Source organism: Pseudophryne corroboree, chromosome 10 (assembly GCF_028390025.1).
Source record: "Pseudophryne corroboree isolate aPseCor3 chromosome 10, aPseCor3.hap2, whole genome shotgun sequence".
NCBI classification, from domain to species: Eukaryota; Metazoa; Chordata; class Amphibia; order Anura; family Myobatrachidae; genus Pseudophryne; species Pseudophryne corroboree.
The window spans coordinates 300,338,285-300,363,347 of NC_086453.1; the positions used below are offsets into that span (position 1 = coordinate 300,338,285).

Sequence of the window (25,063 nt, forward strand, 5' to 3'; positions counted from 1 at the left end):
TACAGTTTATTCCTCAGTCCTTTCAGATGAAGGAAATTCCAGTTTTGTCAATGATGGATGGTCTACCTGTTCTGAAGATGAAGATCAGGAAGACTTCTAAAGAATCCAGCTTAAGCTTTGTTTCTGGACCCTCTGGTTTCCACTTTTTAGAAGCTTTGTGTACAAGTTATTCATCAAGTTCCTTTAAGATTCAAGATGGGTGTCCGGAGTCCACCCTTGAAGAGGGGGATACTGTCACAATCCTGACTGTAGGTTTTATATTTGGTGACTTACCTCTGCCATCTGTCCTGGATCCTGTGTCTTTTCACTCACGGAGTTAAACAGCTTGTCAGCACTATGAGTTTTCCTGAGTTCTCTGCCTGAGAGGTAATAGTTAATTAGCTCCACCTGTGGTGATCTCCTGTGTGAGGTTGAATTCAGTAATCTGAACTTTAGGTCTAAAAGCAAGCATCCTGTGTTTTGCAGAAGTTCAGGCTTCAGTGTTCTCTCGGCCTGCTAGGCCTCATTCTACATCACAGCCTTGGCTAGAGTAGTCACATGACAGTGACTGTTCACCTGACCCAGAGTTGTTCAATCCTCTGCCAGCCTGAGACTCTCTGCATCACCTAATCCTGCTCACCAATCACCAAGGACTAGGAAGTATAAATCAGGAGGCTGAGTTAGAAACTGGGCCAGTTCCTCGTGTCACACACAGCTTTGTGTGAGTCTTCAAGCTGAGCTCTCTAAAGGTAATCTTTGTACCTAAGTTCCTGTGGAAACTCTGTTCCCTTGTTACCGTTTGGTTTACTTTTGTGTTGCCATTGATTTCACCATTTCCATGAGTCTCAATTTAAAGGCACAGTACTGAATTCCGTATTCTCCACTGAAAACCACAGCTGTCGTGTTTCAGTTTTACTGCTGTTGTAGTTGTGATTTCCAGAGCTCCCGTATCCCTGTGGCTTCTGTGTCTCTGCACCTCCGTGCCTCAGTACCTCCGTGCCTCAGTACCTCCGTGCTTCCAGCATCTCCGTGACTCAGTACCTCCGTGCTTCCAGCATCTCCGTGACTCAGTACCTCCGTGCTTCCAGCATCTCCGTGACTCAGTACCTCCGTGCTTCCAGCATCTCCGTGACTCAGTACCTCCGTGCTTCCAGCATCTCCGTGACTCAGTACCTCCGTGCCTCAGTACCTCAGTACCTCCGTGCTTCCAGCATCTCCGTGCCGTGCTTCCAGCATCTCCGTGACTCAGTACCTCCGTGCTTCCAGCATCTCCGTGACTCAGTACCTCCGTGCCTCAGTACCTCCGTGCTTCCAGCATCTCCGTGACTCAGTACCTCCGTGCTTCCAGCATCTCCGTGACTCAGTACCTCCGTGCCTCAGTACCTCAGTACCTCCGTGCTTCCAGCATCTCCGTGACTCAGCACTTCGTGCTTCCAGTACCTCTGTGCTTTCGGCATCCCGTGCCTCAGCACCTCCGTTTCCCCCCAGCATCTTCGTGCCTCCAGCACCTCGTGCCTCCAGCACCTCCGTGTCTCTACGCACCCGTGTCTCTACGCACCCCAGTGTCTCTACGCACCCCAGTACCTCCAAGCACCTCAGTGCGTCCAAGCACTTCCGTGCTTCCTAGTACCTCAGTGTCTCCAAGCGCCTCCGCGCCTCCTAGCACCTTAGTTTCTCCAAGCATCTCAGTGTCTCCAAGCAACAGTGCACTTTAGCACAGTTGTACCTGGTATCTTCACTGATTCATCAGCACCTTTCCAGTTCTGTCTTTCAGGAGACCTTCAGCGTCCACACATGCCTCCTGTCTGCCGACCTAATCCTGCATGAGGAGAACCTAGATTCGGCCATCTCTGCTGCGGTTCCTCTTCCCAGTCACCGGAAGAAACCCCGAGTTCACAACACTCCCAAACCAGGTCAGTGGTAGTATTCATATAATCTTCCAGTCGCCCGCACAGACTTCACTAACACCGGGTTCACAAAACCACAGTCATGACACATAGCAACTGGGGGTACAACTACAAGGGGCACAGCAACTGGGGGGCACAACTACAAGGGGCACAGCAACTGGGGGCACAACTACAAGGGGCACAGCAACTGGGGGCACAGCTTCAAGGGGCACAGCAACTGGGCTCACAGCAACTGGGGTCACAGCGACAGGGGGCACAAATACAGGGGTCACAACTACTCGGGGCACAGCTAGGGGGCACAGCTATTGGGGCAAAGCTACAAGGGGCACAGCGACTGGGGTCACAACTACAGGGGTCACAACTACTGGGGGCACAGTGACTGGGGGCAAAGCTACAGGGGCCACAGCGACTGGGGGCACAACTACTCAGGGCACTGCTACAAGGGGCACAGCTACAGGGGTCACAACTACTGGGGGTACAGCCACAAGGGGCAAAGCTACAGGGGGCACAGCTACAAGGGGCACAGCGACTGGGGGCACAACTCAAGGGGTCACAACTACTCAGGGCACTGCTACAGGGGGCAAAGCTACTGGGGGTACAGTTACTGGGCTCACAACTATTGGGGGAGCCTGCTCCATCATCCCAGCCAGCAGCAGCACTCTCCCCTGTCTGTGCTAACGTCCTCCCGCGTCAGCGAGTGTATAATATTCATTCATTTCTCTCTATTTCTCTCTCTCTCTCTCCTCCTGTGGATTACTTCGTTTGTAAGTATAATTTTCATTTTTACAGGTACTCCTATTGGATTCTACTGGACAAGTGGACGTGACCGGCGTGGGATGTAGGTAAGTAATCTCTATCTCATTTTTACAGGAACCACCTATTGGATTCTACATGGACAAGTGGACGTGACCGGCGTGGATGTAGGTAAGTATGTGTGAGTGTGTAAGTGTGTTTTAATAAATTTTTACTTTCACGGTGTGTGTGTTGTGTTTTTATTTGGGTATTTTTTTTGTTGTAGAACTACAGGTACCAGCGGGCCCGTTATTTCCCCGCATGCTGGTACTTGAGGTTCTCCAAGTACCAGCAAGCAGGGGAGGCTTGATGGGCCTTGTAGTTGCACAACAAAAAACAATATTCTTTTTTTTTTACACACATAGCTATCAGCCCGGCACCCACCGCCCAGGGGTGCTGGGGACAGCCTCGGGCTCCACCCCTGACCCTTGGGTGCCTGAAGGGGGGGGGGGGCACTCTTCCAGGGAACCCCGGCCAGGGGTGACTAGTTGGGGGGGTAATGCCACGGCCGCAGGGATCTACATAAATGTGTCCCCCGGCTGTGGCATTATGTCCCTGGCTAGTGGAGCCCGGTGCTGGTTTTAAAAATACAGGGGACCCCTACATCTTTTGTCCCCCGTATTTTTGGAACCAGGACCGGTCTAAGAGCTCGGTGCTGGTTGTCTAAATACGGGGAACCCCTGTCCAATTTTTTCCCAGTATTTAAACAACCAGGCCCGGCTCAAAGAGCCCGAGGCTGGTTATACTTAGGAAGGGGGACCTCACGCATTTTTTTTTACATTGTTTAACCCATTCAGACCCTTCTCCATTAAGTTAATGGAAGCCCTGGACAACAAAACTGCATTCATGTCCTCCTCCCACTCCCTTCCCAGTCCCAAACACTAATTTTAATTTTTTTTCTAAAAAAATGTACAATATATCACAAGTATGATGAGCAGGCAGGCAGCGGGCATTGGCGGCATCGGATTGAGATGCAAATTAGTGGTGGAGGGCTGGGTCAGTTGATGGTGGGCAAGTTTGTAAGCCATTGGCGGTGGCAGCAGGCATCGGCTCAGAGGCAGTAACGGGTATTGGCTCGGTGGCGGTAGGGGTCATCGGCAGGATCCGGCATACATTATGGCTGTAGTGCCTCACCAGCCACTGACCTCACCGCACGCCACTGCTCAGCAGTGATAAAAGTGAAGAAGTGAGCCAGTGGAGAAAAGTTTCCCATGGCAACCAATCAGCTTCTCTGTATAATTTTATAGTATGCAAATTCTAAATGTTACTTCAGTGCTGATTGGTTATCATGGGTAACTTCTCCACTGGATCACTTCTCCACTGCTTAGTACAACTCCCCTAAGTTTTTTAATTGGGTTATTCCATGGTAGATATAATGTACCGCAGAACTAAACTATTTACACAAGGACAGTATCTCTTTCTAGAAATCTCCACCACTCCCAGTCCCCATCACTGCAGACTCAGCCCTATTTGTCAAACCCAGGAAGCATACGCCCCACAAATGGGGAGCCATGGTTTATTGTTTAGGCAGAGTGCTAATGGGCGGTATACAGGAATCAGTACGTTGCAGGAAGAGAGAGATAAAGTAGCAACCAATCAACTCCTAACTGTCACATTACAGGCTGTGGACAAAATGCATCACACATTGCATTTTGAATGCGATACATTCTGTCACTGATCGCCTGCATAACAACATAATTAGTGCCATATGCACGTAGATTTAAGCAAAGGACAGCGCTCCCGTCCTTTGCAGTGTGGGTACTTCCGGGTTTATGATGCACTTCCAGGTTTTTTATGTGTGGCCACATGGGGCATTGGGAGGGATCATATTGTATCCCTTTCGGGGAATGTTACAGTGAGAAGCCCATAGGCTTGCCTGTCAGGTCTGAGCTCCAGAAGTGTTTTGCTTTACAGAGCTTGGTGCATATTATGAATGCGGTCAAACCTCCGAAAAATTGCATTTCAGAGGTTTGACTGCATTTTTGTCATTGATGCATCCTGCCCCGTGTTCGAAAAATCACACTTAGAAGCTGATTGGTTAGTACTTTATCTCCCTCCAAGATTTGATAAATCTCCTCCCTAGTGCCATATTTTATAAATTGGAGAGTGAGATATAGAGGTCTATTTACTAAGCCTTGGAGAGAGATAAAGTGGATGGAGATAAAGTACCAATCAATCAGCTCCTAGCTGTAATTTTTTAAACACAGCCTGTAACATGGCAGTTAGGAGCCGATTGGCTAGTACTTTATCTCTCTCCAAAGCTTAGTACATCTTGGTGTAAGAAAGCCACAAACAGATATGATACGGAAGAAGAGAGCGAGCCTTACCACTGGACCGCTTTCAGGAGAACCTTCTTCCGCTCTGCCAGATTTTCCTGAGAACATTTCCAAGTTTGAAACATATTAATAATTGTAATAAATCTCTGTGTAAAAGCTGTATAACGTACTGTAACAATACCATCAGGGGTACCGTATACACCCAATCCTACCTGATACAGTAAGGGGGGTATCCAATTAGCTGCTATAACTTTTCGGCCAATAAAAAAGGCTATTACCAGGATTTTAGCCTAGTAGTCATTATTGGGCTATTCAATTATAGCCCGTTTTTATCACCCATAAAATATGCCATTTCCGGACCCATGTGTTATCACAGCTCTGGGGGCTGCTTATCAGGATTATACTTCATGTCCCTGAGGAACGTGAAGCATAATTCCTGATAAGTAACGGGTATCAGGACTAATTGGATATGTAAATGAATTATTAGTTGTCTCACAAATGAGTCATTACCAGAACTGCTGGTATTAATTCATACATTTACACATTCACATATAAAAATGTATATATGGCCAAAGCATCAGTGTATGGGAGCTCCAGGGATGCAGGCAGACAGGAATGTGTGGGGCTTAATTCTTGCAACAATAAATCCCCTGAATCCACTCATAACCGAGAGCTTTCCCTGATCCCAAAGCAGACCATTAGGAATAAAACTAAGAATCCCTTGAGAGCGACAGAGACTTAGTGCTGGTGAAGCTGGGACTCTAATATGAAGACCCCCAGCCCAGGATTCTCCAAATCTCGCTACAGGGGTAATTCTGCAAAGTGTCCAGTCCATCAGGCGCATTTAACAGCAAATAACCAGACCGCAGCAAGTGATGTCCCAAATCCGTTCTCTGTAATCTGTTTAATGGGTCTCAATCCAGTGATGAAATATAGAGAATTCAAATGTCAGGGGTTTGTTCTGGGAGTTAATATGGGCAATAACATCAATGACACAATGTAAATGTGTGTGTGTGTGTGTGTGTGTGTGTGTGTGTGTGTGTGTGTGTGTGTGTGTGTGTGTGTGTGTGTGTGTGTATACACTGCTCAAAAAAATAAAGGGAACACTAAAATAACACATCCTAGATCTGAATGAATTAAATATTCTTATTAAATACTTTATTCTCTACATAGTTGAATGTGCTGACAACAAAATCACACAAAAATTATCAATGGAAATCAAATTTATTAACCCATGGAGGTCTGGATTTGGAGTCACCCTCAAAATTAAAGTGGAAAAACATACTACATGCTGATCCAACTTTGATGTAATGTTCTTAAAACAAGTCAAAATGAGGCTCAGTAGTGTGTGAGCAGTGTATATATATATATATATATATATATATATATACATACATACATACATACATACATATACAGTGACTTGCTAAAGTATTTACCCCCATTGGCTTTTTACCTATTTCGTTACATTACAACCTGTAATTTTTTTTCTTCTCAATAAACTTTTTATTGAGACATCACTGATATCACATTACATAATAAAGATGCACAAAGAATGCAAAATACAATAACGCAAAGGGGTTATAGCTAGGGGTTGTACAGCAAATTCACATATGTCAAACCACAAAGACTTTTGCATTATAATTGAGTAATCTGACAATACACTGATGGTATTATACATCACAGACGTATCTTATAAGAGGAGCCGTCACAATTGTCTGTTCTTAAACCAAAGGTAGAGGCTGGTCCAGTCTAGTTAAGTACCACGTAGTGTTCTTGAGGCTGTTATGAATGTGTAGCCGTGTAGTGAGGGGCAAAGTGGAGATATAAGATTCCCAGAGATTGAAAAACCTGTCTACTTGTTTACCTCTATCAACAATAGCTTCCACCCAGTCCATCCTGAATATATGGTGTAGTTTATTCAAAAATAATGGTATCTGTGGTGACGTGCTATCTATCCACTCTTGTAGAATCGTTTTTTTCCCGGCCGCACTAAGGGCTATCAGCAGTGGCGTAACTAGAAATTTTTCTCCCCCAAGCCCAAAAAATTCTTCAGCGCCCCCCTCATGCTCCATAATTGGGAGCAAGAAAGGGATAAATATGCGCGCGCCAAAAAAGGGGTGTGGTTTCGTTGGAATGGGCGTGGTTTCGCATAAAGGGGCGTGGCATTGCAGGAAAAGACTACCTTATACCCCAGTTTTGCAACCTGCACGCCCATACGTTGTGTTGCCACCACAGGAAAGAAAAATAATCCTGATTCATGCCCCTTACATTATTTGTCATTTTTCCTCCTTATAGTAATGCCCAGTATACATTATGCCACATACTGCAATGGCCCTTAGACATTATGCCGCACACAATAATGCACATGACACAATATGCACACACTGTAATGCCCCCGACACATTATGCCACACACCGTAATGCCTGTGACACATTATGCCACACACCGTAATGCCTGTGACACATTATGACAGGAATCGCAATGCCCGTTATACATTATGCTACACACTGCAATGCCCCTGATACATTATAGCACATACAATGTCTGTGACACATTATGACACACACCGCAATGTCCGTGATACATTATGCCACACACTGCAATGCCCGATACATTATAGCACATACAATGCCTGTGACACATTATGCCACACACTGCAATGACCTTGAGACATTATACCACAATGCCCGTGATATAGTATACCATACACCGTAATGCCTGTGACACATACCGCAATGCCCTGCCCGTTATACCCTATGCCACACACCGCAATGCCAGTTATGTATTATGCCACACTGCAATGACCCTGAGACATTATACCACATACCACAATGCCCGTGATATAGTATACCACACACCGTAATGCCTAACACATTATGACACACACCGCAATGTCCGTGATACATTATGCCACACACTGCAATGACCCTGAGACATTATACCACATATCACAATGCCCGCGATATAGTATACCATACACCGTAATGCCTGTGACACATTATGACACACACCGCAATGTCCGTGATACATTATGCCACACACCGTAATGCCCATTACACATTAAGTCCTACAGTAAGGCTTCTAATTACTTTTCAATTACCTGCTCGTTGTCAGGGGTTTCATGCACTGGGTGTCATGCTCGTTGCCAGGGGTTTCATGCTCTTGGTTCCATGCACGGTGCCAGGGGTTTTCATGCTCAGGGTGTCATGCTCGTTGCCAGGGGTTTCATGCACTGGGTGTCATGCTCGTTGCCAGGTGTTTCATGCACTGGGTGTCATGCTCGTTGCCAGGTGTTTCATGCACTGGGTGTCATGCTCGTTGCTAGGAGGTAGTCCTTGTTGCTAGGGCTGTGCTCCCAGTGCCACATATGTCCGCAGTGCCAGATATTCCCCCACGGTGCCAGGTACTCACATGCCCCAGTGCCAAATATAGCCCCCCCCCATGTGCCAGGTACACATATACCCCCCCAGTGCCACATATGCCCCCAGTGCCATATATTCCCCCCCCAGTGCCAGATATTCCCCCAGTGCCAGATATTCCCCCCCAGTGCCATATATGCCCCCAGTGCCAGATATTCCCCCAGTGCCATATATGCCCCCAGTGCCAGATATCCCCCCCCCAGTGCCATATATGCCCCAGTGCCAGATATTCCCCCCGCGCCGCTGCTGCTGCTGCTTTTTGGAGGGACACGGAGGGCACAGCTCGCCTCTCCTGTGTCCCTCCTGCATCATCTCCGGCGGCCGCGGGTCTAATAGGGGGAAGTGCCGGTTCGTGAGCCAATTAGAGCTCACGGACGGCACTTCCCCCTATTAGACCCGCGGCCGCCGGAGATGATGCAGGAGGGACACAGGGAGGCGCGCTGTACCCTCCGTGTCCCTCCAACAAGCGGCGGAGGGAAGGAGACCGCAGACTGACATGCGGACGCTCGTCCGCATGTCAGTATGCTGTAAATCAGTGGCGCCCCCGCAGCCCCTCGACCCCAAGCCACCGCGAGGGCTGCGGGGGCAGTAGTTACGCCACTGGCTATGAGTAGTTTTTTGCATTCCGATGGCATGCAAAGAGTGGGATCAATGATACCCAGTACTGCCCATTCGGGGGTAAAAGGCACATAGGTTATTAAATTAGCCTCTGCATATCTCCTAATGAGATGCCAGAAATATTGTACAATTGGACATGCCCACAAACAGTGATAAGTGTCAGCCTCACTCTGGTGGCATCTTGGGCAAGAGTGTGTTTCCGATGTTCCCATATGGTAGCGTCGTAACGGGGATAGATAAGTGTTATGAAACACATTAAGAAATAATTCAGTGTACATGCTTGCTGGGAGGACCTTTTCGGGAGTATAGTAGTGCTTTTTCCATTGTTGGTAAGGTCAGTCCAGGAAAGTGAGCCAACCATTTGGACATACCACCTGTCACAGTAGCGTGATCTAATATTGTCCTCAAAAAAGTATAGTGTACGGATATGGCCTTGTGTCTCGGTACCGGGTGCAATAAGAGGCTATCTAGAGGATTAGTCCAATCCCCCTCCGCAAATGTGTAAGAATATGCCTAACGTAAAATTGTGTTTGCAAAAATGGAAGGGGAGACGAAACAACTACAGCATGTGTCGTTGAAACCTCTGAGAAGGTGAGTAAACGGTGGTCTTCCACAGATACCAATGATCGAATCGATGCTATACCAGCCTCCCTCCATGTTGTAAAGGGATGGGCAGCCATGCCGTCCAAAAACTCTGGGTTTTTAATTAAGGGCAAGTGTAAGGAGTAGTATTGATTCATTTTTGCATTGTGGCGCAATATGTGCCACATTTTCCTAGTAGACCACAAAAGTGGGTTAAACCTGATATGGTCCGGTATCTCCCAATCATGTTGGTGAAGAAAACATGTCAGACCCACATCTGCTAAAAAAAATCTGTTTGAGGGATGTGTTCGTATATAGGGGGTAATTCCAAGTTGATCGCAGCAGGATTTTTGATAGCAATTGGGCAAAACCATGTGCACTGCAGGGGAGGCAGATATAACATGTGCAGAAAGAGTTAGATTTGGGTGGGTTATTTTATTTCTGTGCAGGGTAAATACTGGCTGCTTTATTTTTACACTGCAAATTAGATTGCAGATTGAACACACCCCACCCAAATCTAACTCTCTCTGCACATGTTATATCTGCCTCCCCTGCAGTGCACATGGTTTTGCCCAATTGCTATCAAAAATCCTGCTGCGATCAATTTGGAATTACCCCCCTACAGAGCTATTTTGCAGCCAATCTCTCAAGTGTCTCAGAAGTGCAGCGTGATTATTAACTACTACATCTGGAAAGTTGATACCTCCATTGGACTTAGGTTGGGCAAGTTTACGCAAAGCAATACGTGCCCAGCCTCCCTTCCATATAAAGATTCTGATTAGTTTGTTGATCGTTTGGACATTAAGTCATCGGCAATTAAGAACCTGTCAATACGAGACAACGTTCCATGAGCCAGTGACAAATGGGTATGCAATCTGCATGGATCAGAGATGTCTAGGGAATCTCTAAATGTCAGTAATTGTCCGCTCTGGGAGTCAGTGGTTCTTGGCATATTCGGTGACCTGTCAACTGTAGGGTCATCTACCATGTTATAGTCTCCACCCACTATTAGAGAATAATTAGTTCTGCCTAGAAGAATGTGGGTGATGTCTTGAAGGAATATGTGTGTATTAACATTCGGGGTGTATAAGGTGACAAGGGTAAATTTGGAATGAAAAAGCTCTATGTCCATTATGATATATCTGCCTTCGGGGTCAATGATTTCTGTCAAAACAGTGACGGGGAGATTTTTTTGAAAAAGTATGGCAACCCCTCTGGATTTCGTACGAAAAGGAGCAGCGATACAAGAACCAAGCCATGGAGCTTTCAATACATTTTCCTCGCCCGTCAGCCAGTGTGTTTCCTGTAAGAAAATCACATCCGGGTGAGAGTGTTTCAGGTGCGTGACCACACATCATCGCTTGACAGGGGAATTAAGTCCTCCTACACTCCAAGAGAGGAATTGTAGTGGCTTCGGGGGTATTACCTCAGATGAGGAAGAAACTGCTGACGGCATGGCTACCCAATCCCCTCAGGGCAGTGAATTATCTGACGGATAAACAACATAAGTAAGCATATATTGGTGGCTCCCCTCCTAACCCAAGATCCCCAGGGTAGCAAATATTTTGATAGCAGTAACATCAGTATAACATGAAATGCAATGCACAGTCTCAGTATTTGAGATATCAATTGTGTATCATAATGTCTCGTACCTCTATTTTCTAACATTTTCCTAACAACCAAAACCATGGTGGGCACCAGCTAGGCCTAGTGGTGCGCACACTGAACACTATCAAAAATAATCACTGAATTAGTAAGAATAAATACTTATAGGTAAATACAGAATCAACTAGAATAAGAAAGAGAAAAAGAAAATAAGAATTTATAAGACAGGCTAACACACATCCGCCCGAGGCGGGGGTACCCGAACCGTTCAACCTTTTGCGCCCCGCTGACTGATATCCTAACTAATAGGCGACCTTGACGGGGATCTGTGAGTCAGGAAGCGAGACCGCGCCACCTCTGGGTCAGTATAAAACATCTGATTTCCATTCTCTAAGACCCGCAATTTAGCTGGGTACAGCAGGGCAAATCGGATATTTTTACTGTGCAAGTGAAGCAGACGTCAGAAAATTATTTTATTTTCTGAGCCACAGCCGCCGAAAAATCTTGAAATATCAGGATTTTGTGGCCCTTGACTAGCAATTCTCTGTTTTTACGGTAAGCTGCGAGAATTTGTTCCTTGGCCCTGTAGTCTAAGTAGCGGGCGATGACTGGTCGAGAACGCTTCCGCGCCCCGTCCTGCATCGCTCCCAGCCTATGTGCTCTTTTGATATATGGGACTTCAATATCATCTACGATTCCCAATGAGGTCGGGAGGTCTACACTAAGATAGGAGGAAAGAGCCGAGCCCGTCAAGGACTGTGGAATACCCATAAATCTGAGGTTATTTCTGAAAGATCTATTTTCCAGGTCCTCGACCTTATCCTGCAATTGTTGAATATATTTATCCTGGGTTGATACCCCCTCCCGACAAGACTGGACCAGGTCCTCAGTGTCAGTCAGCCTCGTCTCCAATGCGGTTATGCGCGTCGCATGGGAATCTATGCGAGCTAAGCCCGTTTCCAAGCGGGCTTGTAAGTCGTCAAATCGTTTATCAAGCAAGGGCATGAGAAAATCTGAAATTTCTTTAGCTGTCAGGGGAGAGGATTTTTCACTATGTAAACTAGAAGATTCCGACCCATGTTCAGCTGGGGAGGGAGGTCCCGACTTAGGGGGAGCGTCCTTCCCCTTCCCCGCTTTACAAGAATTGTTGGATTGTTTCGGGGGCATGGCTTTGTCGAGGTATTTGTCCATACCCCAGGGAATGAGATGTGGAACAATCAGCGTCTCCTATGGGCAGTGGTCCCGCAGGTACAGGCAATGATACCAAAACAGAAGTAATTATATATGGAGCTCGAGCGGAAGTGCAAAACCAACCAAATTATTCAGAACATACTACAGTACATTAACCTTCCCACCAAAGGAAAAAGAAAGCTGCAATTATTTACAATGGTCTATAACCTGTGGAGGAGCCCGTGAGGCAACCCAGGCAACAAACTATGGGAGACCCCAGCCGGGGCGCAAACCCATATCAGAAAACAATATAAAATATCAAGCAATATAGAATAGAATTATCGAATAAAAATAACAAATGTCACATACAGGCCACAGCGGGTGAAGAAAAGAAGAAAATGATCCCCCACAGCAAGCAACACAGAGGATCATTGGGTGAAAATAACAAACGTCACATACAGTACTCTCCACAGAGAAACCTTAGTGTGAGAAAAATAACAAACTTCACATAGAATTCTCCGCAGGAAAACAAACAAAAAAAAATAATAATATCACATTCGAGCCACTAGATGGCACTATTACATTAATTGCAGCACAACGGATCAATGTAACCATTAACTTACAGGTGTAACAGTATTGCACGTATAGCAAACAGGGATCAGATCTAGTAATCAGGCAGGTAGTATATAAAGTCCTCTTCTGAGTGTCACGAACCAATCTCTCACCTCTGCGGGTTCTGGGGTCCATCCGTTGCCGGTGCAGTTGCTCGCGGCGCTGTGCGGCCGTGTGGGGATGCGGCGTGGTCAGTGGCACAGGTGATGCAGGTTCTGGGAGCTGGGAGTGCGGGGACCAAATGGCCAAAGGCACCGCAGTGTGTCTGCAGTATAGGAGGCGGCCATGTTGGAGACCAAATGAGCACCAGAGAGCACTTGTGAAACACCTGTGGGTAAGTGTTAGCCAATCCCGTGCTTGTGCTGCCTTTAAGTAGGCTGGGATTATGTTACTCTGAGCCAGTGCTTTGTTGTACCTACTCTATGCCCTAGCTCTGTGCTCTCTCCGTGCATTCCCGTGTGATTCCCATGGTCCAGATATCGCCTCCGCTCCCAGAGGTCTGCCTGCAGCCTTCACTGCTAAAGATCCACCAGCTCCCTGCTGTGCTGTCAGTCAATCGCTCTTCCAGTGGCAAACAAGTGGATTTCCAGAGTCTTGTAAGAGATTACCCTGTCTGCCTGCTTCAATCACACAGCCTTTGGAGGATTCTACTAAATTCAGGTACTCGTTTGTTCAGCTCAAAACTTAACCCAGTCATCACCATTGTCATCTGCTGCAGTTTCACAGTGCTGTGTTATCTTCAGCACTCGCAAGTAACCCATTTCAGTATTGTATTTTCATTGTTGCTGCAATCAAGGACAATTCTTCACAGCCTTTCAGTTTAATCTTTAAGCTTCAGTACAAGTATCTAGAGTTACTCATTTATGTCTGCAATATCCAGTTAACACTCCTTAAGGTGGGTACACACTAATAGATATATCTGCAGATCAATTGATCTGCAGATATATCTATGTACGGATCGGGCAGTGTGCTGTGCATACACACTGCCCGATCCGTCGGGGGACTGACGTCAAGAACTGGGCGGGCGCCCGCCCGCCCAGTTCAGCTGTCAATCACCGCCGGCCGCCGCAGCATGTGTACGGGTGGTCGGACGACCGTCCCGTACACACAGCGACGCACCAATATATCGTTAGATATATTGGCCGTCGGCTGTGCTGCGCAGCCGACGCGATATGTCTGTGAACGACGGAGTGCACAGACGTATCGGCCATACACACTGGCCGACGGTCCCGCGATATATCGGCCGTTCAAGAGAACGGCCGATATATCGACCAGTGTGTACGGGCCTTTACAGTTTGGCACCAATCATTGTTTCTTTTGGACAATTCATCATTCATTCACAAGCCTGTTTAAAAACTCAGTTTTATGAACATTTCCTCAATGTATCTTTAAGACTGTTCCTGCTTATCATTCTACCACTCTATGCAATACGTCAGTATATATATATATGGTGATTAATAACTTGTCATTTAACTCCTTACTGGAATTGTTGCCTCTAATAAATATATGAAACTGAACTTTCTTCGTCCTCCCTGCTTTTCTCATACCCCAGCACCTTCACCTTTGGTTGGTCCATGGTTAACGGATTCACAAAAACACTCGGCCTTGACAGTAAGCACTGGCCACATGGATCCGTCTGGTAACCAATTCGCAGGAAGCGGTGCTACGACAAACATCCTTTCCCGTCTGGAGAATCAGGAGTCTATAAAGACACAAATAGTTCAGTTTATGCAAACTATGGCAGATAGTTTGGAGGTTCTTCATACGGCTATAAAGACACCTCAAGTCCAAGTTCCAGCTCCGGTGGTTTCGCTACCACAACGGTTTCTCCAGTGACGTTGCCTATGTCCCGTTTGCACTTACCCTCTCCAAGTAAGTTTGACGGGACCCCAAAGCTTTGCAGAGGATTTCTGAACCAATGCGAGATCCAGTTCGAACTATTGTCTGCTAGTTTTCCATCAGCCCGTTCTAAGATCGCATATATTATTGCCCTCCTGTCCAGTCAGGCCTTGGAGTGGGCGTCGCCACTGTGGGAGAGGGGAGATCCTATTCTCTCTAATTATAAAGAGTTCGTATCATCCTTCCAGAAAATATTCGATGAACCAGGTAGAACCACCTCAGCATCTTTGGAGATTCTCCATTTACGTCAAGGTTTACGTCCTGTCAGTCAATATATTATTCAGTTTCGCACGTTGTCTTCAGAGTTAAACTGGAATGAGGAGGCCCTGGTCGCAGCATTTTGGAATGGACTTTCAGAAAAAATCAAGGATGATTTAAACATTCGTGATGTGCCAACTAAGCTGGATGAATTGATTTCTATCTGTAATAAACTCGATCTACGCTACAGAGAGCGATGTTTAGAGAGATCCAAGACAGAGCGATCTAGTCCGCGCTATCGTCCTAGACCTCGACAAGATTCTTCATCTCAGTCTCCTGTAACGACAGAAGAACCTATGCAGATCGGGCGCTCTCGCCTCACAGAGGAGGAACGAATTCGTCGTCGACAGGGTAACCTCTGCATGTACTGCGGGTCCTCCGAACATTTAGTTAAGTCTTGTAAACTCCGGCCGGGAAACTCTCGCTCCTAGCTTATTCAAGAGAGGTTAAGCTAGGAGTTACTTTGGAATCACGTTCCGGGAAAGAGCCGACTTTGCCTATTCGTTTAGAAGTTCCGCGTTCTACAGTTAAAGTTTCAGCTCTCCTAGATTCCGGTGCAGCCGAGAACTTCATCACCTCAGCCTTTGTCATACGATCGAAAGCTCAAACCATGCCTCTGGAAGTAGCAGTTGCTGTTACAGCAGTAGATGGAAGTCGAATTCCAGACGGCATAATTACTCATCGAACCGTATGTCTCAAGATGAAAGTAGGTGTGCTCCATTCCGAATATATTTCCTTTCTCGTGATTCCCAAAGCCTCTCATGATGTGAAACTTGGATTACCTTGGCTGCAGAAACATAATCCACAATTTAATTGGCAAACCATGGAAATTCTTTCGTGGGGTGAATCTTGTACCAAGGACTGTTTAGCTTCAATTATACCCCTCCGGTCAGTTAGTCTTCCCGAGTTACCCTCAGTCTATCAATCTTTTGTGGATGTCTTCAGTAAACAAGTGGCAGACTCCTTACCCCCTCATCGCGAATGGGACTGCCCAATCATTTTGGTGCCTGGCAAAACACCTCCTAGGGGGCGAATTTATCCGCTGTCCATCCCAGAGACTCAAGCTATGTCTGATTATATACAAGAGAATTTAACCAAAGGATTTATTAGACCATCTTCCTTACCTGCAGGAGCCGGACTCTTCTTCGTTAAGAAGAAAGATGGTGGTTTACGACCATGCATAGATTATCGCGGACTTATCAGATCACTGTGAAAAACAAGTACCCATTGCCGTTAATTCCGGAATTATTTGACCGGGTAAAGGGAGCTACTGTGTTTACAAAATTAGATATTCGTGGGGCCTACAATTTAATCCGCATCCGTGCAGGGGATGAATGGAAGACTGCCTTTAATACCCGGGTGTTATGAACCACAGGTAGTGGTTCATTCCTATTTTATGTTTATAAGTTGTCTTGCAGGCCAGGATTTCCCATTGCTCTGTTTAAGAATACTCTTGTTTGTTGCCGGTGGTGAGTCTGTGTAATTGCAGCTTGTTCCCATGTGTTCTGCCTCACCTGGCTGCTAATTGCATCTTGTCAGTTTGGAGTCATGCAACAGGGCAGCTGCATCACATAATTAATTAGGCCTCTCTGTTATATGCTGGCTGAGTGCAATTCACAGACGCTGGTGATATTTCTAGGTTTCCAGTCTGCTTGAGTTCTGAGCTTGTTCCTGCCAGTTCCTGAGCTCCTGTGTAGCAGTGTCTGTCGAGCTGCTTCCTGTGTCGATTCCTGTGTCAGTCCCTGTGTCGATTCCTGTGTCTGATCCCGTGTCCTGCCGTGAAGCGTTCCTGTCCAAAAGTCCTGTGGCTTTGCCTATGCCTGGTAGAGTTTCTGGCTTCTTGGTGTCCACCGGTCTGTCGTTTGGGATTCTGCCTGTCCTCCAGTTCTGAGAGTCTGTGTCGGCAGCATTGGGGGTTCCTGTCCGTTTGCCAGTATTCGTACCGGTTCCGTGAGTAGCGGCTCTGCCGCGTACGTCGGCCTAGGCCGCTGTATTCCGTTATTATTTCTGTCACTGGTGTTTTGCAGAGGGTTCTGCTTATGCTGTCACCGCCGGTACACAAAAGTATTGTGTCGGCGTGTGGTCAGCATTTCCTTTGTTGTTCTTTTCCTTTGGCGGCAAGCCGCACATACTTTGGTTTTAGGTTTGTTAGTTGCCCCTGGCCTTGTTGTTTAGTTAGAGGGCCCCTTGTTATCACCCTGTCTCGGTTCACTCTTTGTCTCTCATTAAGACCTGAGGGGGCATCGAAGTTGGGCAGACGTAATCCGCCCTTCAAACGCGGCTGCCATGGGCTCAAGCAACCATAGTCTCGCAAGAGTGTACTGACAGCACGGGCGAGACAACGGAGATAGGGCGCCAGGGGCTATTCCCTTTCCATTCCCCTTTCTCAGCATTACGTCCTGGTGCTCTGGACTCACTTCATAACATCTCCCTTGTTCTGAGCACCAGGAACCTAACATTATCACCAGCCCTACCACAAAAAAGAAATAAAACTTTTTTCTTTTTTGGCCCAGTCCAGTGTCTAGTCTAGAATCCAGTCCGGTGTTTAGAATCCAGTCCTGTCTAGAATTCAGTGTGCAGAATCCAGTCCGGTGTTTAGAATCCAGTCCGGTGTTTAGAATCCAGTCCGGTGTTTAAAAAAAAAAAAAAAAAAAAAACAGTCTTGTTTTGTCTAGTTTAAAAATTCAGTTTTGCCTAGTCTTGCCTTGTCTAGTCTTGCTTTGTCTAGTCTTGCCTTGTCTAGTCTAGTCTTGCCTTGTCTAGTCTTGCCTTGTCTTGTCTTGTCTTGTCTAGTTTTAAATCCTCCTATGTATACTATGCAAGTCCTGCAGGCATCTCTCTCGGCCCTGAACTCTGCTTTCAGTGCTTTGAGACCAGAGCGACTAGAAGTTTTGCAGCAATCCTTAAAGCAACTGCAAAACCTTCTGACTAAAATCTTGCTCATCTTGCCAGAAGTCGTTGAGAGTACATCTATCTCTAAAGAGACTCTTGTTCACAGTATGGTGACAAGAGAATCCTCTGGTTTAATTGAAGGGAAAAGGTTTAAAAGTTTTCTGCGGCCCAGGCTCTCAGAAGAGGAGCGTCTGCGTCGCAGAAACTTAAACTTATGCCTATATTGTGGGGGTTTAGGCCACTATCTGCAGACCTGTGAGTTGCGCAAGCCAAAGTGTGGTGACGAGTCTTGCCCTCTGGCCAAGTTGAGTCTTGATACAAGACCTACTCCTGTCTCTACTGTGGCAGAGGTACTTGTCACACAACCCACACTAAAAAGCTCTCTGTCCTATAATTGGGGTCCTTGGGCAAGGGAGCCCCATTATAGATTCAGGAATCAAAAGAGAATGTTTCTCTCCTCTCTTGAGGTTCCTGTTGAAACAGAGTTGCAAGCCCCTGGAGTGGTGCCCGATGCCCAGGTTCCTGGAGTGGTGCCCGATGCCCAGGTTCCTGGAGTGGTGCCCGTTGCCCAGGTTCCTGGAGTGGTGCCCGTTGCCCAGGGTCCTGGAGTGGTGCCCATTGCCCAGGGTCCTGGAGTGGTGCCCGTTGCCCAGGGTCCTGGAGTGGTGCCCGTTGCCCAGGGTCCTGGAGTGGTGCCCGTTGCCCAGGGTCCTGGAGAGGTGCCCGATGCTCAGGATCTTGGTGCGGTACCCAATGCCCAGAGTGCTGGAGCGGTGCCCGATGCCCTGAGTGCTGGAGCGGTGCCCGATGCCCAGAGTGCTGGAACGGTACCCGATGCCCAGAGCGCTGGAGCGGTACCCGATGCTCTAGCTTATAGAGGGACATCAAATATTATAGCTCAGGTTTCCATACCAGAAGGGGTCTCAGAAGCTGTTACCCCAGGTAGGGACTTGAAGAGCGCAACCCCAGAAAGGGTATCTAAAACCATAGTTCTAGAAGGGAACTTGAGAAGCAAAACCCCAGAAGGGATCTTTGAAGTAATATCCCCAAGTGGGGTCTCGAGAGACGCAGCCTCAAAGAAGGGTCTAGAGGTCGCTTCCCCAGGAAAGAACTTAAGAGGCATAGCATTTGTAGAGGTTCTGAAGGTTATAGCTTCAGCAAAAGTCCCGGAAGTCATAGTCCCGGGAGAAGTTTCGATAATTACCGACTCAGAGAGGGAGGCCAATGGCTCACTCCCAGTGAGGGAAGCCGATGGCTTGGTCCCAGTGGGGGAGGCCGACGGCTCGGTCCCAGTAAAAGAATCCGAGGTGCTGACCCCAGCGGGGTTCCCGGAGGCCACTGCCCCAGCGGGGTTCCCGGAGGCCACTGCCCCAGTGGGGTTCCCGGAGGCCACTGCCCCAGCGGGGTTCCCGAAGGCCACTGCCCCGGGTGGGGTTCAGAAAGTCACTGCCCCAGGTGGGGTTCAGAAAGTCACTGCCCCGGGTGGGGTTCAGAAAGTCACTGCCCCGTGTGGGGTTCAGAAAGTCACTGCCCCAGGTGGGGTTCAGAAAGTCACTGCCCCGGGTGGGGTTCAGAGAGTCTCAGCCTCGAGTAAGGTCAATAGTGACCAGGTCCTAGCAAAGCACTCCAGTCAGTCAGATGGGAAGGAAACAGATCCTGACTCTGTTGATATCTCAACATCCATAATCTTTGATGGGGACTTAGCCCAATTTCTGTCGCTTTACAAACACTATTACATTATTATGTTGTCTAGACCATTTCTGGGCATCACTTCAGAAAACCTTGTGCTCTATCTGATTTATTCTTTTAGAGGAGAGCCTTTTGAGTGGGCGACCAGCCTAATGAAAGCTGAAGATCCCATTCTTCAGGATCCCCCAGCATTCAGTGATGCAATTATTAAAAGATATGGTTCCAAAGAAAATGGTTCAGGTTCCTCTAAGTCACCCGTCTTGTCTGCTGAGAGTCCACCAAATACTGTAAACTCGGCACAAGAGTCTCAGCCAGTTGTTTTGACTGCAGGATGTGCTTTTCTGACTTCTTCTTCTAATAGGAGTACTTTGCCTGAAAGTTCAGCTCCCAAGGGTAAGAAACCTATCTCTGATTTGAACGCAGCCTTGCTGGGTGGTACCATCAGTTCAGACAATGTTTGGGGAATTACCTTGGTCAGACCTAAAGAGCTTTGTAAAAAGAAGAAGAAGAAAAAGAAATAATTTTTGACTCTTGCCTTGATAAAAAAAAAAAAAAAGATTTTTTTTCCTTGTCTTGTGTCCAGTGGCCACCGTCAAGGGGAGGGCACTGTTACAAGCTGTTGTTACAGCTTGTTTCTGTTTTCTTGTCTGTTAGACCAGCGTGTCAGTTTTTTTTTGTATCCCTTGTTTTGGATAGTCTGTATTTTGGGGTCCTTTGACCCCTCCTCAAGGGGGGGGGGGTACTGTTATGAGCCACGGCTGTGGCTCATTCCTGTTTTGCATGTCGGTTAGGTATTTTATGTTATACTTCTGTTTATGTTCCCCGTGGGTGTCATGGGGTGCTTGGAGCTCTCCCTTAAGGAGAGGATACTGATATGAACCACAGGTAGTGGTTCATTCCTATTTTATGTTTATAAGTTGTCTTGCAGGCCAGGATTTCCCGTTGCTCTGTTTAAGAATACTCTTGTTTGTTGCCGGTGGTGAGTCTGTGTAATTGCAGCTTGTTCCCATGTGTTCAGCCTCACCTGGCTGCTAATTGCATCTTGTCAGTTTGGAGTCATGCAACAGGGCAGCTGCATCACATAATTAATTAGGCCTCTCTGTTATATGCTGGCTGAGTGCAATTCACAGACGCTGGTGATATTTCTAGGTTTCCAGTCTGCTTGAGTTCTGAGCTTGTTTCTGCCAGTTCCTGAGCTCCTGTGTAGCAGTGTCTGTCGAGCTGCTTCCTGTGTCGATTCCTGTGTCAGTCCCTGTGTCGATTCCTGTGTCTGATCCCGTGTCCTGCCGTGAAGCGTTCCTGTCCAGAAGTCCTGTGGCTTTGCCTATGCCTGGTCGAGTTTCTGGCTTCTTGGTGTCCACCGGTCTGTCGTTTGGGATTCTGCCTGTCCTCCAGTTCTGAGAGTCTGTGTCGGCAGCATTGGGGGTTCCTGTCCGTTTGCCAGTATTCGTACCGGTTCCGTGAGTAGCGGCTCTGCCGCGTACGTCGGCCTAGGCCGCTGTATTCCGTTATTATTTCTGTCACTGGTGTTTTGCAGAGGGTTCTGCTTATGCTGTCACCGCCGGTACACAAAAGTATTGTGTCGGCGTGTGGTCAGCATTTCCTTTGTTGTTCTTTTCCTTTGGCGGCAAGCCGCACATACTTTGGTTTTAGGTTTGTTAGTTGCCCCTGGCCTTGTTGTTTAGTTAGAGGGCCCCTTGTTATCACCCTGTCTCGGTTCACTCTTTGTCTCTCATTAAGACCTGAGGGGGCATCGAAGTTGGGCAGACGTAATCCGTCCTTCAAACGCGGCTGCCATGGGCTCAAGCAACCATAGTCTCGCAAGAGTGTACTGACAGCACGGGCGAGACAACGGAGATAGGGCGCCAGGGGCTATTCCCTTTCCATTCCCCTTTCTCAGCATTACGTCCTGGTGCTCTGGACTCACTTCATAACATCTCCCTTGTTCTGAGCACCAGGAACCTGACACCGGGATGGGCATTACGAATACCTTGTAATGCCTTTTGGTCTATGTAATGCGCCTGCAGTTTTCCAAAGCTATGTGAATGAACTTTTTCGTGATCTTCTCTACAAGTGTTTAGTAGTGTACTTGGATGATATCTTAATATTCTCCAAGGATCTGAAGTCTCACCGTCACCAAGTTAAAGAGGTACTGACACGTCTGAGAAAAAATCGACTATATTGTAAGTTGGGGAAGTGTACATTTGAAGTATCTTCTATACCGTTCCTTGGTTACATCATTTCCGGATCAGAGCTATGTATGGATCCTGTAAAGGTACAAGCTATCCGAGACTGGTCCACTCCTACGACTCTGAAGGGGATTCAGAGATTCCTTGGCTTTGCTAATTTTTATAGGAAATTCATTAAGAATTACTCTACGTTGGCCGCTCCCATCACAGCCCTGACTCGCAAGGGAGCAAATCCTAAGAACTGGTCTTCTGAAGCAATCAAAGCCTTCTCTAATTTAAAACAAGCCTTTGTGTCAGTCCCCATTCTTCGACAGCCAGATTTGAACCGTCCCTTTCTACTGGAGGTGGATGCATCTACAGAAGCAGTGGGAGCTGTGTTGTCACAAGTCTTTGAATATAAAAAAAGTCCATCCCTGCGGATATTTCTCCCGTAAGTTCCTACCGGCCGTACGTGATTATGCAATTGGGGAGCAGGAATTACTTGCCATCAATGCCATCAAATTGGCAATTGAGGAGTGGAGATACCTTCTAGAGGGAGCACAACACCCCATTACAGTATATACTGATCATAAGAATCTTCTATATCTGCAGTCGGCTCAGTGTTTGAATCCACGACAAGCTCGATGGGCTCTTTTCTTCACCCGATTTAATTTTAAGCTCACCTATCGTCCAGGGTCTCAGAACAAAAGAGCAGATGCCCTTTCTCTGTCCTTCAATTCTTCTGAATCAAATGATGCTACCACGAATCAAGCCATTGTGAGTCCTACGTCCTTTTTAATGACTCGAACTTCTCCGGTCTCGGATCCTCCGCCTGGCAAAACCTTTGTCGCCACAAATCTTCGAAAACGACTGCTTACTTGGGCTCACTCTTCATCCTTCATGGGTCATCCTGGGGTACTAAAGACTCTCAAATTTATTCAACAGTCTTACTGGTGGCCACGTCTTAAAGCCGATGTTCAAGAGTTTATAGCAGCATGTCCTAAATGTGCCCAACAAAAGAGTCCAAGGGGTTCTCCGCCAGGTTTGTTACATCCATTATTTATACCCAAACAACCGTGGACTCATATCTCAATGGACTTCGTGACCGATTTACCTCCATCAAAAGGGCGGAATACCATTTGGGTGATAGTGGACCGATTTTCAAAAATGACGCATTTCATTCCATTAATTGGATTACCATGAGCCCCTTCACTAGCCAGATTGTTCATTTCTGAGATCTTCAAGTTGCATGGCCTCCCTCGTGAGATCATCTCTGATTGGGGAACACAGTTTGTAGCCAAGTTTTGGAGGTCGCTTTGTTCATCTTCAAACATTAAGTTGAATTTTTCTTCGGCATATCATCCCCAGACAGATGGACAAACTGAGAGAGTAAATCAAGATCTTGAAACCTTTCTCCGGTTATACATATCTTCCTCACAGGATGATTGGGTTAACTACCTTTCATTGGCAGAATTCGCTCATAATAATCTCTTTCATTCGTCTTCAGAATCTACGCCGTTTTATACTAACTTTGGTTTTCATCCTCGTGTGCCAGAATTCCATCCGTTGCCAGCTCTAGAGGTTCCAGCAGCAGATCAAGAGCTTCAACGTTTGTCTAAAATCTGGAGTTGTGTGCGCAAGTCATTGATTAAAACTTCTGCTCGTTATAAATCTTTCGCAGATAAAAAACGTAAGGCTGTACCAAACTACAAGGTAGGAGACCAAGTTTGGATTTCTACTCGCAATCTTTAGTTCAAAGTTCCCTCTAAGAAGTTTGCTCCTAAGTTTATTGGTCCATTTCCTATTGTAAAGGTACTCAATCCTGTGTCATACAAAGTCAAGTTGCCACCGTCTTTGAAAATTTCTAACGCCTTTCATACATCGTTGTTGAAACCTTTGATTCTCAATAAGTTTCTTACTACCCTGTCCAAACCTCCTAAGGTTCACTCTTTGCAGGATGAGGAATTTGAGGTTAAGGAGATTGTGGAGTCACGTCGCCGATATGGACGTCTGCAGTTTTTGGTCGATTGGAAGGGTTATGGTCCGGAGGAGAGGTCCTGGGTTTTTGCCGAAGATGTTCATGCTCCAAGACTGGTCCAGAAATTCTATTCCAAGAATCCTGACAAAGCTCAAAGGTGTCCGGAGTCCACCCTTAAAAGGGGGGTACTGTCACGAACCGATCTCTCACCTCTGCGGGTTCTGGGGTCCATCCGTTGCCGGTGCAGTTGCTCGCGGCGCTGTGCGGCCGTGTGGGGATGCGGCGTGGTCAGTGGCACAGGTGATGCAGGTTCTGGGAGCTGGGAGTGCGGGGACCAAATGGCCAAAGGCACCGCAGTGTGTCTGCAGTATAGGAGGCGCCCATGTTGGAGACCAAATGAGCACCAGAGAGCACTTGTGAAACACCTGTGGGTAAGTGTTAGCCAATCCTGTGCTTGTGCTGCCTTTAAGTAGGCTGGGATTATGTTACTTTGAGCCAGTGCTTTGTTGTATCTACTCTATGCCCTAGCTCTGTGCTCTCTCCGTGCATTCCTGTGTGATTCCCGTGATCCAGATATCGCCTCCACTCCCAGAGGTCTGCCTGCAGCCTTCACTGCTAAAGATCCACCAGCTCCCTGCTGTGCTGTCAGTCAATTGCTCTCCCAGTGGCAAACAAGTGGATTTCCAGAGTCTTGTGAGAGGTTACCCTGTCTGCCTGCTTCAATCACACAGCCTTTGGAGGATTCTACTAAATTCAGGTGCTCGTTTGTTCAGCTCAAAACTTAACCCAGTCATCACCATTGTCATCTGCTGCAGTTTCACAGTGCTGTGTTATCTTCAGAACTCGCAAGCAACCCATTTCAGTATTGTATTTTCATTGTTGCTGCAATCAATGACAATTCTTCACAGCCTTTCAGTTTAATCTTTAAGCTTCAGTACAAGTCTCTGCAGTTACTCATTTATGTCTGCAATATCCAGTTAACACTCCATACAGTTTGGCACCAATCATTGTTTCTTTTGGACAATTCATCATTCGTTCACAAGCCTGTTTAAAAACTCAGTTTTATGAACATTTCCTCAATGTATCTTTAAGACTGTTCCTGCTTATCATACTACCACTCTATGCAATACGTCAGTATATATATGGTGATTAATAACTTGTCATTTAACTCCTTACTGGAATTGTTGCCTCTAATAAATATATGAAACGGAACTT

The 25,063-nt window shown here is 46.9% G+C and overlaps 1 protein-coding gene across 2 annotated transcripts in view; it reads right to left on the minus strand.

Moving 5' to 3' along the window:
• Nucleotides 1-25,063, minus strand: part of RNF207 (ring finger protein 207) — a 201,278-nt gene that overhangs the window by 70,339 nt on the left and 105,876 nt on the right. For both annotated transcript variants that reach the window (XM_063943428.1, XM_063943427.1), the window contains one exon: nucleotides 5,006-5,052. In XM_063943428.1, coding sequence (XP_063799498.1) covers nucleotides 5,006-5,052 — 47 coding nt within the window. The remainder of the gene's footprint in view (nucleotides 1-5,005; nucleotides 5,053-25,063) is intronic.